Source organism: Sebastes fasciatus, chromosome 20 (genome assembly GCF_043250625.1).
Source record: "Sebastes fasciatus isolate fSebFas1 chromosome 20, fSebFas1.pri, whole genome shotgun sequence".
NCBI classification, from domain to species: domain Eukaryota; kingdom Metazoa; phylum Chordata; class Actinopteri; order Perciformes; family Sebastidae; genus Sebastes; species Sebastes fasciatus.
The window spans coordinates 13,057,986-13,075,377 of NC_133814.1; the positions used below are offsets into that span (position 1 = coordinate 13,057,986).

General features: G+C 40.0%; 3 protein-coding genes and 1 long non-coding RNA gene across 7 annotated transcripts; 2 read left to right on the plus strand and 2 right to left on the minus strand.

Annotated features, from left to right (window-relative positions):
* Positions 1-120: 120 nt before the first annotated feature.
* Positions 121-7,459, plus strand: syt5b (synaptotagmin Vb). 2 transcript variants are annotated; one of them, XM_074619440.1, is made up of 9 exons: positions 121-2,072; positions 3,223-3,478; positions 4,984-5,159; positions 5,254-5,352; positions 5,481-5,648; positions 6,017-6,184; positions 6,323-6,440; positions 6,578-6,711; positions 6,798-7,459. In XM_074619440.1, exons 2-9 carry the CDS (start codon positions 3,280-3,282, stop codon positions 7,005-7,007), a joined length of 1,272 nt encoding a protein of 423 aa, XP_074475541.1. In that variant the 5' UTR covers positions 121-2,072; positions 3,223-3,279; the 3' UTR covers positions 7,008-7,459. The 2 variants fall into 2 exon arrangements, with proteins under 2 accessions (XP_074475541.1, XP_074475540.1); XM_074619439.1 differs by having other exon boundaries at positions 3,275-3,478.
* Positions 3,507-8,425, minus strand: LOC141758239 (uncharacterized). Its single transcript, XR_012591840.1, has 3 exons — positions 8,287-8,425; positions 5,200-5,359; positions 3,507-5,065 (listed from the first exon to the last, which is right to left on the minus strand). It is a non-coding gene; the product is annotated as an uncharacterized LOC141758239 (long non-coding RNA).
* Positions 8,031-12,732, plus strand: dnaaf3l (dynein axonemal assembly factor 3 like). 2 transcript variants are annotated; one of them, XM_074619437.1, is made up of 12 exons: positions 8,031-8,105; positions 8,337-8,419; positions 9,254-9,360; positions 9,451-9,544; positions 9,644-9,798; positions 9,907-10,107; positions 10,245-10,367; positions 10,447-10,569; positions 11,365-11,503; positions 11,734-11,848; positions 12,015-12,089; positions 12,301-12,732. In XM_074619437.1, the coding sequence occupies exons 2-12, from the start codon at positions 8,338-8,340 to the stop codon at positions 12,440-12,442; spliced, it is 1,356 nt and encodes a 451-aa protein (XP_074475538.1). In that variant the 5' UTR covers positions 8,031-8,105; position 8,337; the 3' UTR covers positions 12,443-12,732. The 2 variants fall into 2 exon arrangements, with proteins under 2 accessions (XP_074475538.1, XP_074475539.1); XM_074619438.1 differs by having other exon boundaries at positions 8,055-8,183.
* On the minus strand, positions 12,695-15,586 carry LOC141758236 (troponin T, slow skeletal muscle-like). Of its 2 annotated transcripts, none has more exons than XM_074619441.1 (10): positions 15,565-15,586; positions 15,164-15,179; positions 15,011-15,068; positions 14,766-14,882; positions 14,584-14,661; positions 14,339-14,452; positions 13,482-13,591; positions 13,223-13,313; positions 13,100-13,140; positions 12,695-12,824 (listed from the first exon to the last, which is right to left on the minus strand). In XM_074619441.1, exons 4-10 carry the CDS (start codon positions 14,862-14,864, stop codon positions 12,779-12,781), a joined length of 579 nt encoding a protein of 192 aa, XP_074475542.1. In that variant the 5' UTR covers positions 14,865-14,882; positions 15,011-15,068; positions 15,164-15,179; positions 15,565-15,586; the 3' UTR covers positions 12,695-12,778. The 2 variants fall into 2 exon arrangements, with proteins under 2 accessions (XP_074475542.1, XP_074475544.1); XM_074619443.1 differs by having other exon boundaries at positions 14,996-15,068; positions 15,565-15,581.
* Between the last annotated feature and the right edge of the window lie 1,806 nt (positions 15,587-17,392).

Sequence of the window (17,392 nt, forward strand, 5' to 3'; positions counted from 1 at the left end):
GTTCGTCTTTTTTTTTTTACAACCAGCTTAACAACTGTATGTTCAATTGTTCACACAGATCTGATCTGTTTGCAGTCTAAATGCATTTTCTGTACTTTCCCTAATGTCATGTCTGTCCCTATAGAACACTGTAAAGATAACAGTGGGACTTTGCTTAGTCACTGTTGGGTGGGAGCTTAATGTTTAACATTAGGCTGCCAGACAGCTTGTGGTTAAAAATGACCATGCTGCTTCTTAGTAAATGACATGTTTCAGCAAAGATAAGATTCAGTTGGAGAAGTGTGTCAACAAAGTGCATCATAGCCAGGCGTAGTAGTCGGTTAGTGTTTCAGTTGCAATTCAGAGATGCAGTGCTGCAACACACCCAAGATAAATGATAGGAATATTGTACAGTTGTGGAACAAAATATTGGAACAATTCTCCATTTCTTGATTGATCTGGATCAAATCAGTTCTCTGTAAACAGTGTTTACAAAAACATCATTAGGGTACAATTTAAAATAGTCTCTTGTATTTTGTATAGTATTTCTACATCTTTAATCTAGAGCAGGGGTTCTCAAACTTTTTGGGGCCAGGGACCCCTTAAAGGGGAGAAAATTGTCGAAGGACCCCCTCATAATTGTAACACCAATTAAGTATAATGCTTTGTACCATTTGTATTCTTAGATGCCATTGGAGCAATTTGTATTCTAAAACTTTTCAACCTAAATACTTCAGACCTGTTTGATAGTGATAAACAGAAATTCATTTTTGAATCCTGTAAATACCACTTTGTTTTGCCCTGATATTCTGGGCGCTTTGAATCTGATGTCTGTCGCTCGATATAATTGTCATCATATTTTCTCAATTTAGCTAGTTTGGGCTTAGCGCCACTTGACGATGTGGACGATTCGTTGCACCCTGAGTGAAGTGACTGATTCTGACAGATTGACTTGATGTGTCACAATCATCTGAGTTTCTATTGGCCCAAAGCTAACGTGGGTGGTAGTAATAGACACAATATGCTTGTTTTATTGGCGCAAATGGTCCCCATCTGTAGATATGTACTTTTTAATGATACAGCACAATTTTATAATTTATATCAAATTATTTCGCAGACCTCCTGACAGAGTGCCACGGACCCCTGGGGGCCCCCACTTTGAGAATCTAGAGGAGTGCCCTCATGTTGGAAAAAAAGGGTCCTGTTAATTAGCTGACCTCACTGACAACAAAAGCCCTGTGTTGACACTCTTCTCTTACTGACTACAGGGGGAAAATAATGCAACCAAGTACAACAGCCCTGCAATAACAATATTCTTTTTTTGTTCCTGTGTCAGTGTTTTTTTCCAGTGTGTTTCCTTCTGCAGTTTAGTTAGTTATCTATTAGAGGAGGCTGTTGCATGCTGGATGTGAGCCACTGAGATCTCCAGATGTAGCAGTGCAAACGCGTGGCACCATGCCTGGGGATTACTGTTCACAGCGCTCTAAATACGGGTATGTGTTTTGTACAGTTAAATGGTAAGCCAAGGGATGGGCAGGGTGGAATATCCACTCTCAGTGAAAGTTGTTGGTAGATTGACGACTGACTGCGAGGACAGCTATGCTGAGGGGGATTAGTGAAGGGCTGGATGCACTACAATCTCTTCAATCCAATGGATAAACACAACCACCACTGCCATGTTTCATCAGTCTAATGAACGGGCACTTCTACTCAACAAGGAGAAGCCTTAAATTAATCAAAGTGTGTGAAAGTTTTAACAGTTGAGTAGTAATACAAGAAAAGGTGACTGTTGCTCTTTGTGCATGTTTGTTCGAAGACCTACAGCAACAGATGTGTTGTCAGTATTCTAATATCGGGAGGAGGGGTGAGGGGGATTAAATCACAACACTGCTCTAGTGATTTGCCAGCGCTTTAGCTTTGATGGAAAGGGTTGCAGGGAGCTTTCCAGTCAGAGCCAGCAGCGTACCGAAGGAACGATGGGTGTGTGAGGGCTACAACAGGCCAAAGGGGAAGCAACAAGAAATTCACCTTGAACTAAAAGTTGCTCCAAAAGCTCTGTCGGCATAGAGGGGATTAAAGGGACATATCAACAGGTAAGATACATATGCATACGATTTCAAACATTTCTGTTATGATTAAGAGCACCACATTGCAATTACACTTTGAGAAAAAGCTAGAAATTGTATTATTATTATTATTCTGTTTTTTTTTAATGATCAAATCTAATTTGGTTTTGAACATACCCACTTAAAGGACTGGTTAACCTCTTGACTGGTTCTTTTGATGTGAATAATTTGCCTGTAGTTTCCTATGAATCTCAACAAAATCATCACCCCTAATAAACGGCTGATAAGTTACCTATAAATGTGAATAGATGCCAATAATCTTTTAATTTCAGTCAGAATCTTCCTCTATTGAAAATCAGCTGCAACTAGACAAAAAGAAAGTTCTGTGATGCTAACAAAAACATTTATGAATGTACATTATATTAAAAAAAATAAGTATTTTTCTTATTTTAAATAATATGTAGGGCTGCAACTAACCATTATTTTCATTGTTGATTTATTTTCTCAATTAATCAATTAGTTGTTGAAAAATGTCGATCAGTGTTTCCCGAAGCCCAAGACGACGTCCTCTAATGTCTTATTTTGTCCACAACTCAAAGATATTCAGTTTACTGTCATGGAGGAGTAAAGAAACCAGAAAATATTCACATTTAAGAAGCTGCAATCAGAGAAATTTGACTCAAACTTAATTAATTATCAAAATAGATGCTGATTAATGAAATAGTTGACAACTAATTGATAAACCGTTGCAGCTTTAATAGAATGGGTATAAATATTCGTGAAAACTAGAAATAAATATTTGACCATAGTTCACTTGACTTCCTTTGAAATGCCTTAATAAACAGAAAACTCTCGTAGGGAGGAAAATTGAGGGAGGAGACCAACCCCTATTTATTTAAGCTTTTTGGAATTTGGATTAATATTGTGGCCCCACAGTTTAATCCAGTTACATGCAGTGACAGTGATGGAGAAAAATGGGGATGGGGCAAACGGGGGAGTGAAAGCGTGGGTTATGGGGCGGGGGAGGTGAAAGAGAGAATGAGAGTAACAGAGGGATTAGGGTCAGCCATGTTGAGCATCTGGCTTAGAGATGTTCTATGCTCTTGAACTGTACTGCAACGTGTGGACGTAGGGATTACACAGCGCGCATACGAAGTTGTGTTATCTCTCACTGTAGGAGCCAGCATGACAAACCGACAGTAACTGCACTGATTCTGCTGTTTTGACAGCTGACATGAGGCTGGCCGGTGACGGGGTCCGGGCCCGGAGGGCTGCGGAGCCGTCAGAACCAAAATCAGAGGAAGCAACAGAGCCGGCTCACCATGAGCACTCCCATTCAGAACACCATGAGCACCCGCATACAGAACATCACCCCGGCCACGACTACAACCACATGAAGGAGAAGTTCATGAATGAACTTGGTCATCTGCCAAGTAAGCCGCTTCTAGAAGTTCAATTTCATAACTTTGAGGTACAGTGTGGAGGATTTGGTGGCATCTAATGGTGTGGTTGAAGATTGCAACCAACTGAGTACCCCTCTGCTCACTGTTCCGTTTCCAAGACTGCGGTAACGTGAGCCGCAGAGAGCAAAACCGTGGTAGCGTCGTTCGCCTCGCTCAGAGGCCATCCTTACCATAATAACACTACTTTAGGAGCAACAGAAGTCAGATGGTGGCTGGCGGTACCACAGTTTTGCACTTTGTGGCTCACGTTTCCGCTGTTTCACAAGCATGTTGGAGAACTACGGTGGCCTTCAAGTAACGTAAAAAACGCTAGAGCCAGTGTTTGGTTTGTCCGTTCTGGGCTACTCTAGAAACATGACGGACTCCATGAAGAGGACCCGCTCCCTATGTAGATATAAACGGCTCATTCTAAGCTAACAAAAACACAACAATTCTTAGTTTCAAGTGATTACATACTAATGAAAACATAGTTATGAATATTATATTATATTTCTGCTAATAGATCTCCCTAAATGTTACACACTGTTCCTTTAATTTACTTGTCGAAATAAACTATATTTTTGGTTATTGAAAGAGAAAATCCACCCCTGTATAGAATTGATATTATGATATAGAAATAATATTACATATTGTATTGACCAGTGTAGCTTTCTTAAAGGTTCAAGATGTTGTATTGGGTGTTTTTGACATATTCAACAGTATAAAGAATGATTTTATAGGAATATGAGCTTGTTTTCTTGGTCATTAACTATTTTCGATGTTCATGCCCAGTGTGCAAAGTGCATGACAATTGTTTTTCCCTTCAATTAACAACTACTGCTGAGGCGCTTTGAGTTAAGACACTTAATGATGAACTGTGCTGCTGGCGACTGGTTGTACAAGGCCACTCCCAGCTTAAGAGTGTGTTATTATCCGATTGTGGAGAAGGGTGTTGCTCAAAACGCACTTGCATGCTCAGCAAACCGTCCCTAGATAATCAAGTGCTTGAAAAAATGTATGGTCAAGAAATGTTAATAAGAACCCTCCAAAACACCGTCGTAAGAAGCACCATATTTTATTTCAATAGTTTCATATTTTATTTTGATGATATTACGCCATTGGTTCTGTTTCCAAGCTTTGGAAAATGAGTTTATGTTCAACAATATTGTTGGAACTGTTTTAGATTATAGGAGTAAACTGATTTATGAAAGTGGATGTAATCTCAAGATGTGAAAGATTTAAATCCTCTTGAAAATCCTGACGCATAAGACTTTTACAAAGCCTTCGATGGAGAGGGTAGTGTTTAAAAGTTAAGAAGTCTACTTGAAGATTAGATTTAAATACATGTTTTTTGTTGTTGTTGTTTGGGGGACAGGATTTCTCCACATCATGTTACTATTGTGAACGAAATGGGGATCAGACATCCACTCCTTTCTGCCATAATAAGCATACATACAGCGAATACTGATGAGTGAATTCACCTTTTCGTTTTGCAGTGCCCGTGTGGGCGGTCGCAGCCATCGTTGTGGTGGTCCTGGTTTTGGTGGCGTGCTGCATCTTCTGTCTTTTCAAGAAGTGCTTAGGGAAAAAGAAGAAGCCAAAGAAAGTGAGGGAGAGGAAGACGGGTCGCCGCAAAAAGGACAAGGAAGGCGAAGGAGAGGCTGGAGAGAAGGTATGTCATTTCAAGTAACACATTATTTGTATAATCTTACCTGATCTAGATCTTCATGATGAATATCCAACGCACCGATGTTTTTATCTGGCAGGAGGGCGAGGTGAAGAAAGAAGGAGAGGAAGAGGAGAAAGAGCAGGAAAAGTTGGGCAGGCTGGAGTTCTCGTTGGACTACAACTTCACAGATGCCCAGGTAGGTCCTGTTTGAAAACAAAATCATTTATATTAATGATTAGAATATAGGGTCTCAACAAATGACTATCGGGAAGGAGTTTATACGCTCTTTTCATAATCATTCTGACACTTGTCTTTCCTCTGAAGCTTATAGTGGGCATCCTTCAGGCCCAGGACCTCGCTGCTATGGACATGGGGGGGACCTCAGACCCCTACGTCAAAGTCTTTTTGTTGCCAGACAAAAAGAAGAAGTACGAGACCAAAGTTATACGCAAGAATTTATGCCCCGTTTTCAACGAGACTTTCATTTTCAAGGTACCACGTGCCTGACATTGTGTCTTCGTTGACTTGATGTTGTCTGTGTTTTGTTTGTTTGTTTCTCGTCTTTGTGTCTCTGTCGCAGCTTGTGTTGGTGTTCCAGGTTGTTGGTGACATGTCACTTTTTAACCCCTCGTGAGGCAGAAGTTTGGCCTATGTCTCTACTTCCCCTCGTCTTTAGTCTTTCATTTCCTGAATGGCATCTGTCAAGGTATCCCTCCCCAAACAAAATATCAAAGCAGTATGTTTTTAATCGTCTCCTGTCACTCTTTTTTATTGTCTGGATTTGTAAATGTTGTTACATATAAACAAAAAAAAACTTCACCTATTGTACATCCTAATGCTGTAATAACCTCTCTTTCTAGATCCCGTATGCAGAGTTGGGCGGAAAGACTTTGATGCTGCAAGTTTTTGACTTTGACCGTTTCTCCAAGCATGATATAATCGGCGAGATAAAGATTCCCATGAACAGCGTCGATTTGGGCCAGCCGATGCAACAATGGAGAGACGTGGAGAGTGGTGAAAAGGAGGAGGTATTATTTACTTAATAGTATACTCTATGCCTTGCTTCTAAATATTAAGAAATCATGATAATCAGCAGTTTTATGAAAGATGTATTCATTTTAATATGATGGGGCATGCTGGTAATCTGTAATATATTTTCATTTCAGCAAGAAAAACTGGGCGATGTTTGCATTTCTTTGCGGTATGTACCCACTGCTGGAAAACTGACAGTGAACATCATGGAGGCAAAGAATCTGAAGAAAATGGATGTTGGTGGCTTATCAGGTAATTAATCCTCATCATCATTCTTTCAGATATTTGCATATTTCCTCGTAAAACTGGGCTGGACTTCAGTCTCACGAGGAGGCCCAAATAAACACAACAAAACACAACTATATCACCCTCTTTTTCTCTTCCATAAGACCCGTATGTGAAGATTGTTCTGCAGCAAAATGGGAAACGGATCAAGAAGAAAAAGACTACAGTCAAGAAAAACACGCTCAATCCTTACTTTAATGAGAGTTTCAGCTTTGATGTCCCCTTTGAGCAGATACAGGTAGGCTGCATCTTCATATCAGATGTCAATCTGAAATGTCATAGATATAGGGAATGATTTGATCACACGTTTCTTTTGTCTTTCAGAAAGTGCAGGTCGTCATCACAGTGTTTGACTACGATAAACTTGGGAGCAACGACCCCATTGGAAAGACCTTCATGGGTTACGGAGCTACAGGCGTTGGCCTGCGCCACTGGTCAGAAATGCTTGCCAACCCCAGACGTCCAGTAGCCCAGTGGCACACTCTCCTGCCAGAGGAAGAAGTTGACGCGGCAATCAAAGCAAAACCTCGTTAAAGTCGCACCTTGTTCGAGTATCAAATACTGCTCATATGTTGTTGATCCTGATGTGTTCTCAACTCGCATGTTCTGTTTTCCATTTTGTTCCTTTTAAGATACTTTTGTGTGCGTGTACGTGATTTACAGACAATTTTTGATATTTGGTTGTTACTCTGCATCCCCTATTTACCTTATACTGTTAAACCAACTATTACTTTGTATTTGTATACTTGTGCATCTTTGGTGTAGGCTCATGCATGGACCTATGAAAATGTGGATGCACAAATTGTAATATGTTTCGTTTAAGGAAGGATTTCTGAAAAGTTACTCTGGAGACATGATAGGGCTTCTACATGTCATGGCATGTACACTGGGCCTTTTTGCCCTTTTTGTAGTGATGTGGTGCAACAGAAAAAATGCTTGTTGTAATGATCTGGGACTTGTCAAATTTAAATAAACCCACAATGATCAGTTTCACATCAATGCTTCTCTTACTGTAAATTAAGTTGATGTTCTCACTTTTTAACTGTTAGAAGTAATTATATAAAAACTGTAGGAGATATTCTAAAATGCTATTAGATAGAGAAGAGTATTATGGATAATAAAGTTATCCAACAACGTTTCGCCGTAATTATCCCCAGGTTCCCAACCTGGGGGTCCACACCCCCACTAAGGGCCCCCCAAAACTTTGCGGGGGTAGCGAGGCTTTTTTGATTTTAAGGTGTGTAAGACATTTCACACACATTTCATTCATTTCTGTGAATGAAAAGAATGATATTTTTAAAGTTTGAATTATTATTTAGGATATAAACCCTTTGCCTTCGTCCTGCATTAGATAAGTATGCAGTTAAAACAACCAAAGAGCTAATAGAACAGTGGCTAAACTGTCAGGGAGAGCATTTCACAATTTGTAAAAAAAAAAAAAGAAAACTATTATGTATGATTGTTAGAATAGAAAAACATACTAATTATCTCTAAACCCAGCTACATCATCACCAGTAGATGACGTCTGTCTTCTCCTCCTCCTCCCCATGGAGACACTGTTGCTTAGCAACAGAACTCAAACTTTCTGTTCAGACTGTTAGCTGCAACTTCACTCAGTTGTCAGCCTCTGAGGTGAGTTTTCCTCCATCACTATTTGTTTCAGTTGATAATATCTGGTCTCAGCTTGTAGACATTTATCACCACATTGAGGTAAGAGATAACAGTTTCATTGATAAACTAGCATTGTGTGCCCTTTTGACCAAATACTGTCAGCTAGCGTTAGCTGGTGTGAGTGTTGGTGTGAGACACTTACAGTCAGGTGTACTTCTTCTTCCTTTGTCTTTCTTTGGGTCATTGTTACAGGATGAGTGTTGGACGGGCGTCAGAGGGCGCCGGCTGCATCACCTGGTGGGGCCTCAGTCCTGCACGCGACCTGCTGAGTGCGGGTGAGAGAGCCTCTAAGGTGCACGTGGATGCGAGGTCCTCCTGCACACCTGCATCACATCACATCATAATTAGCTTCACCTCGACCAATTACAACAGTCAAGTACTGCTTACATGTTAATGCATTGATAACAATGATCCATAATAAACACTCATTTTGCATAATGAGCCATTTTTGTTACTTTTGTATTGTACTTTAATGTAAGTACAGTTTTATATATATTTTATTTATATATTTCAATATTATATTTATTGGTTTATTGTTCATTTTGAAACAACAGAACAAACATTCACAAAACGTCCCCAATAATAACATTCTCGGTACAAAGAAACTTAACAAACCTAATATTAATATAAAATAAGCCAGCAGAGATACAGGAAAATTTCATTTCATTCATTTCTGTGAAGAAAACTAAATGAAATTTTAAATTATATATTATTATGTAAGACATATACAGGATAAGGGCCTTTTAAGTATGTATGATTGTTAAAAAAAAATACTTAATGCAGAGAATTGTATTATAAAATAACAGGAAAACTAATCTCTGATGCAATATTCACAGGAAATAATCTGCTCAACTTTCATCCAAATCGCTTGTTGTAAACAAACTTCCTGCAGTTATTTTGTTCACTATTTGGGTTAATTATCAGTTGTTCTGTACCGTTATTGTTATGCATTGATTATAATATGAGATATCCATAAAATATGTCACTTAGTCAGGGGTCGTCAGTTTACTCAATGATAGAAAAGGGGTCTCTTAAGTAAAAAGGTTGGGAACCGCTGCCCTATGGTGTGTTGGAACTACTGTATGCTCTCTCTCTCTCCCGGTGCCCAGGCCCTGTGAGACCCGAAGGCGACATCAATGTTTTACTGGTTGGCAGCGGAGATCCACGACATATTTTGAAGACCATTTCTGGTTTGCAGAGCGAAGAAAGCCTTCATGTGAGCCTCTCTGTCTCTTAAACTGTCAGGAACTGAGAACAAGTTGATTTACTCTACTGTGAGCTGCTTCTCTCTGCTCTACTGCTGCAGGTGTGGGTGATAGAAAACAGCATGGAGGTGGTGGCTCGACAGCTGCTGCTCCTCTACCTGGCACTAGTGCCAAAGGAAAGCATGGGGAATAATGGTGTGTGGGCTTATGTTCAAGAATTAACTTTATAAATAGTAAATAAAGATAAATCTGTTCTTAATATTTAAGTTATTTTGCCGTGATTTTTGTTTTCAGAGAAGACAGAGGTTTTTCTGGAGGTGTTTGGGAACGGTGAGATCCGCAGCCAGACGGAAGAGACACTGAGACGTGCAGCGTCGCAGCTCTCTCTGTCTGTTACTGAATCACTGGAGACCGCCACGCACCCCTGTCTGAACACAACTCTTCTCAAGGTACACTCATTTGTAAAAACAAGCCTATCTTCTGTGTTTCTTTAAGGCCTCTTGATTGATCTTTTGCTCAGTCGAACCCATGTGAAACTAGACTTTCATACTCTACAGTTCAAGGAGCGAGATGAGCTGGCCAGAATATTTAAGTTGTGGACGCAGCCTCGGCCTTCGTCGTCTTCAACTGAGCGTGCTGCCCCTATCTTGATGTCCAGAGTCTGGGATTATCGGGTCAGGCAGCACCTTGGGACGCGCTACGACTCCAAGAAAAGCTGCTTCGACTGGGACCTCACAATGAAACTGCACGAGAAAGGGGTATTTGAATATTTTCTGTGCTTTCCTTTCTTTGTCGATTAAAACACACTCCCTAAATTTGCCCATCTTTTAGAAGGACAGAAATTTGGAGGCTTATATGTTGTACTGAAGGACGGACACTCTTTCTGTATCTGCAGTGTGGCGTCATCAACAAACAACAATACACGCGATGGAGGGAACGGGGTCTGGCGTTCGAAATGAGGGAAGGCGTCTACCAAATAACCAATCCAAGTTTGCTCTCTTCAAGAGTGTTCAAACAGGTGAGTGTTAGTCTGTTTTTTTTTTTTGTTTCTACACAATGCAGCAATAAGATGACATGGAGGAACTTTGTGTGGACAGAAAGGGGACAAAGTGGCTGTCAGGGGCTACTGGGGAGACATCGTTTCCAGTCCTTACCTCTCCTTTGGCATTGAGACTGATGACAAGAGCCTGCTGAAGACACAGAATGGGCAACACGTCAAGGTAAAATATACAGTAGTAAAGGCACGGATTACATGTTAGTTAGATCACTGGTTCCCAACCTGGGGGTCCCCAACCCCACTAAGGGCCCCCCAAAACTTTGAGGGGGTCGCGAGGCCTTTTAGATTTTAAGGGGTGTAAGACAACTTTTAAAAAAATATGCAGTTAGCCAATATCTCAGCATTTCATTAATTTCTGTGAAGGAAAAGAATGTTATTTTTAAAGATTGATTTATTATTTAGGATATAAACCCTTTGCCTTCGTCCTGCATTAGATAAGTATGCAGTTAAAACAACCAAAGAGCTAATAGAACAGCGGCTAAACTGTCAGGGAGATCACTTCACAATTTCTAAAAAAGAAAAAAAGTATTATGTAGGCATGATTGTTAGAATAAATAATACAGACAGATAATTAAAAGTAAATGTATTCAAAATAACAGGAAAACTTATCAATATTCACAGGAAATAATCTCAAAATTCATCCAAATCGCTCATTTTATACAAACTTCCTGCATTTATTGCTTTCATTATTCGGGTTAATTATACAGTTTATCAGTAGTTCTGTGCTGTTATTGTTATGCATGAATATAATACGAAATATCCATAAAATATGTCACTTAGTCAGGGGTCGTCAGTTTACTCAATGATAGAAAAGGGAGTTCCTCAATGAAAAAGGTTGGGAACCACTGTGTTAGATTACAGTTGTGTCTCTACATCCTTTTATCGTACAGTTGCAGTAAGTTGTGCATGTGCCGAGGAACATATTAATGTCTGTATCGTCCTTTCCTCACATCCACAGACAGCCCAGGATATCTCCTTTGCAAATGTACAGGAATTGTTCCGGTGCCTGTCCAGCAGACGGGGCTGCCCCACTGCTTCTCAGTCAGAGGCAGAGGAGCCATCCACAGAGGCCGACCGAAAACCTGTCACCATTAACGGTAAATGGCTTTGAACACGAGCAGGCAGTTTATGTTTGATTATGTTGCATAATTTCTTGTTTCAGTGTGTTTTAATGCAGATGTGTGTATGCATTAAAGAAGTGTAAATGGGAACTTGTATGTATGGTGGATCACTTCCCATCCTCCTGAAGCCTGTTTTGATGTTCAGCACACAGAAAACAGTAACTGTGTACGAAACTTGCACTGAATTTTTCTCAAATCCTCTCCAGACTTGATGCGTCTGAATGGGATCTCTGTCACCTTCCTGCCTTTGGACTCACTTTACAAACTGCCAGAAAAACAGAAATACTCCCACTTCTTTAACACCATCTACTTCTCTGCCAGGTGAGAGCTTGCTTTTCTCCAATTCTCTAATAGTACTAATAATATAATAATAGTAACCTAACCTAAAATAGGATCCCGTCACCATCTTGACTGCAGACTCCTGATCTGACTGCTGACCATGTTTCACTTCTGTGTTTTTGTTTCCCTCCCTGTCGACGCTCTAAAGCTGCGCGCACCAGTTGGGCCCAACGATGAGACAGATTGCAGCACCAGACGCCGTGCTCGTCGTGGAGTTGGCCAAGTGAGGGTTTTTATAGTAACGGGGCTCGTTACCATGGTGACACTACAGTCACCAAGAGTACAGTGACTGACTATGCTGTGTTTTTTATTCACAATTTGCTTTTGTGTATCTGATTTCTTCATGTTTGCTCCCATCTGATAAAAAGTTAATAATAACTGTAATGTGGTCGATGTATTTAAGTTGCATTTGTGTGTCTGTGTGTTTCACTCAGGTACATTTTGGATCTGAACAAAGAGCAAGAAGCAGGCTTTGCAGAGAAAGTGGCGAGCATTGCTCTGGAGGCTGAATTTGACCCTTTGCAAGAGAGGAAGAGTGACGGCATCCACGCTGTTTTCACACCACAGAGGAAGTAAAGGTGGTTCATTTGCTCTGCTCCCATTGACAACAGCTTTACCTTCACAATATGCAACAGAATGACAGTCAAGATCTTACAGACAGAATTTATTTTTCCTTCGTAAGGAAGTTAACCAGCCTATCAGATTCATTTTTGGTTGTAGTAGCTGTGAACTTTTCAAGAATAATAATCCGATTTCCAATTTGAATGACACTACTACTGGAAAAATGTTATGTATAAGTACATTTTAATAATTACAGATGCAATTGGATGTATTTCAATAAATGGCACACAAAAATCTCTTCAAAATTGCTGTAATCTTGTCCTGAAGCTTCTTGTTTCATCATGTGTGAGTTCACTTCCAGCGTCCTCCGACCTTTCCCTTACCGTGGACCTTTTTGCTGCATTGAGACAAGAAAAAAATATAAAGTAGATTATGATCAGTTGTAGTCAGCGTTCAGTGTGACTGATTGCATCCTGTGCATAAAGTGACAAATGTTTAAGAGGTGTGAGTTTGCCATTTCCTGTATATACACCGACACCAACAGCGTGACTGTTGCCATCCATCTGTGGTTATGTTTGCATAGTCGATGCAAAGCAGCTCTGCACTATCCTCTACTTTGTGGGGCGTGAAGGTCGTGTCATGGTAGATTTTGACTACAGCAGAGTGACTCACAATTTCTGAGCATGTTGGATTCTGTTCAGGAGGACGTTGATCTGAAAAAAAAACGAATTCTGACGTCACAAATTAGCCATTCTTAAAATAGCTGTTTTGTATTTTCTCTGCTAGATGGCTTACCTCGTACTTCTGCCTCTTCGTCTTCTCGGTCAGGTCGAATTTCTCTGACTCCAGCTGGTAGATACATTCCCACATCTCCTTGGCTCTCTCTCTAAAACACAGCAGGATTAACAAGTTGAGATGACAGATTTATGCACCTTTTTTGCAGCAGCTTTAAAAAGTATGTGCCTGGCTTACTACCTGGCATTCCTACAACATAGATCTGGTTTAAAATGTAATGAATGTTAATGCGTCCGTCTTTAATGGAGCTTAAACTGACCTCAGGCCGTCCTCTCTCAGGGTCTCAATAGCCAGTGGCTTGCGTCTCTCTGCCAGAGTCTTCTTCTTGATTTCCCTCGCAGTTTGCCTCTTGCCTCGCCTCTGCTCTGCCTGCAGGAAACAAACACAACTCACTCTCTAAGAGGATCCGACACTAGGCCTGTGTATTGGGAAGATACGTATCATGATGCATGGGTAACGATTTCATATATTTCTATACGGTATGCAAAGCCATATATTGCGATTTTAATTTTAGGAAAACTGTCATCGTATAAAGAACACACCAGAAATACACCATTTTAGAATAGGCAAAAATAACACATTTATACTGTATGCAAAAAAACTGCATGGTTTTTGCACCAAACTGCATGTGATTATCACAAAGTGGGCATGTCTGTAAAGGGGAGACTCGTGGGTACCCATAGAACCCATTTTCATTCACATATCTTGAGGGCAGAGGTCAAGGGACCCCTGTGAAAATTGCCATGCCGTTTTTTCCTCGCCAACATTTGGCATAACTTTGGAGCGTTATTTAACCTCCTTCCCGACAGGCTAGTATGACATTGCTGGTACCAATGGATTCCTTCGGTTATAGTTTCCTATAATGTCAGTAACATCACTCTAGCTTTAAAACTGAGCCGGCTACAACCTCCGAAATATCAAATAGCAGCCGGGCCCGACGGCAGGCTGTTGGATTTTTAAGAGGCTAATTAAAAATCAATAGTGTTTCGATACAGTATCGCACAACATAATATCACGATACTCATGTGTATCGATATTTTCTTACACCCCTATCAGACACACATGAACTCTGATAGTATACAGTGACACACCTGTCTTTAAATGTATTATTCTGACCTTGGCCAGGAACCCTCCGAAGTGAGCCCCCATGTTGGAGAGCACTTTCTTCTTCTTGGCCTCATCCTCGGCCCTCTTCTTCGCCTCCTCGTCCTCTTTCCTCTGTCTCTCCTCCTGAGGAAGTCATCTTCAGCTGATTACTGCAGTTTCAATTGCTCTTTTATAGTGTTTTTATAGAAATATTGTGATTGAGCAGAGCGTTGACATGCATGGATTAAACAACATATGTAATACAATGTTAATACCGCAATCCGTGTCTGTCTGTCCCGCTCTTTTTCAGCCCTCACACGCTGCTGCTCAGCTCTTTCTGCCCGGCGGCTCTCCTATAACAGAAACAACTTTAACACACGGCTCTTTAATCACTATTACTCTCTCTCAAATACATGGGAAACTAACTACTAACTAATCAGTATGGGAAATGCATTACAATCCTGTCCTTGAGTCCAATCAGCTCCTCTTCCTCTTTCTTCCTCTGCTCAAAGTGGACATCAATCAGAGTCTGCAGCTCCAGAAGATCTTTCTCCATCCTCTTCCTATGGATATCCTATATATATATATTTACATATATATACCAGGGACCAGTGGATACACAGGTCAAGATTATTTGAATGCCTGTTTCCGGTGCTGTAATGGTGTAAATGTTCCATTAACAACAACCTTGAAGGAACATACATCAAAGTCAACCCTCTCCCCCTCAGGGATCTTAGGGGCAGCGAGCTGTGTGACCGGCCTGTAAAATAACACATACGATCACATTATTTTCACTGCATTTAGTGGTAAAATCTGTCAATATTTTTGATGTTTAGTATTTCCATGTAGTCTTACTTGTATTTGGGACGTTCTTCTTTGACATAACAGGGGGAAAAAAAGAGAAAAAGTGAATCAGTTCACAGCAGTTAGATTTGCAAACAGAGAAAAAAGTAATCCAAGTTAAACCCTAATTTGAATGACGTTTTAATACATTAAAAACCCACAGTTCATGGCCACTGTTTATAACCATGGGGGAATTTAACGTTTAAAGTTTCCTGTTAAATTTCAATTTAAAGTCAAACCTCCTGGAAAAGTATGTAAACACTGGATGGATAACAATAAATCAATATTTACATTTTGATAGTTCTCCTATGGGAACACTTTTACTGGCAGGTTGCTGCTATAGCTCGTATCTGAATGTGTTATTTCTAAGGGAAGGTGGATTAAATCAACACAGACCTACAACACATACTCACCTCCCTCCCCCTGCTCCTCATCTTCTTCTGGAGAAACAGAGAGCGACACGGCGAGTGAGTTGAGAGAAACGATGAAACTGCTGCTCTATTAAATGGATGAGTGAATGTCCTTACCCTCCTGATGGCCTCTAAATAAAAAAGAATTGAAAGAATATATCAGACATGCCGTGAAACAGAAGCTCATGTATTATATTATATTATATTATTATATTAAAGTTTATATGAGAAATAAGTTAACTGGTAGGACTGGATAGACTCACCCATGATCTTCTAAATCAGACATGGCGACACTGGAGAGAAAACCATAAATATAAAAAATCAATACTGTTATAAATATGCAACAGCATTAGCCCAATATATGAAAGGTAATTTGCCAATAACATGGGTTTTTCCGATATTACATTTAGCAGCAAACAAAGTACAGTTGTGATGCGTTGACTGGAGTTAGCCCTCAAACTTTAAAGCTGGACTATGCAGCTTTTGAAATAATAAATCCATTAGCAATAAAACGCAGCCTCACTCCATTCAATACATTGAGGATACTATACTAGGGATGCACCGATACCGGATCGGTTATCGGACCGATACAGACTCAAATAGCTGGATCGGATATCAGTGATAATGGGGCCGATCTAGTAAATTCAATTCTATGTTTATGTACATTATATACTGGAAATTTTAATTCCTGTTCAAGTTTTGACCAATTTGTTTCTGCATTAAAAAGGTTTACACTTCATTTGTAATTCCTGTTAATTTTGAAGATTTTTTTGCCAAGTTGGTGGTGTACGATTTATTATTTTAATAATAAACAACGATTCAATAAATGTATATCTATGTATTTATTTATTACATTTTGTTTTACAAAGTTAAGAAAGTAATTAAGTAAGGCCAGCCTGATGTTTCCTTACACATAAAAGAATGACCCCAGTGAGGCAAACAGCTTATTAATTAAACACTGGTATTGGATCGGTACTCGGTATCGGCCGATACCCAAAGCCCAGGTATCGCTATCTGTATCGGGACTTAAAAAGTTGAATCGGTGCATCCCTACTTTAAAGCAACTGACTGGAAAAAAGGTTGGGATAAATTAATTGTGCTAGTATTTTGTAGTTGCCACTTGTGGCCACAGGGGTCACTGTTCTGCAAAAGTTCCAAAGTCCAAACATTGATTAGCGATATATTAAACATTTGACTATGCACACATAAATAAGATAAAAACTTGAATTCCTGATGTGGAGAATTTAATTTTAATACTAGACCATCAATTAATATGTTTGCATGCCACTCCAGATGACTGAGCTTTAATAGTCTGCTGATGTAAAAAAATGAAATAGTGAGCAAATTTCATGATTACTGAGACGGCCACTGGGAATGCATTACACGCTCAACGCAGGCCAGTGCTTTTGTTCAAAGAATAAGATAAAGGGATGATCTAGGAATAGAAGAGGTCAGAAGGACTATTAGGCCGGAGCAGTGTCCTGTTACCCTGGATAAGAGCGAGGTATTAGCCAGCTAAAGGCAATCTACAAGCGAGACTGTGGGATGGAGAGATTAAGCTGTTCGGCTGGCTGCTATTAACACCAGCCAAGTCCTCTATTATCATTTGATCTACTCGCAGTCTCACTGAACTGAGGGGATATTTAAATGTATGTGGAGCCCCATAAATATTCTATCATTCCTAATCGTAACTTCAGCAGCTTATCTATGTATTTCAGTGGGACTTGTTACATTATTATAAATTTAGTGCAAAGTAAAAACCATCTGATGAGCTGCAGTTAAACCGTGCAAACTGGTTTCTTGGTAGACACACCAGCAATCGAACCAAATC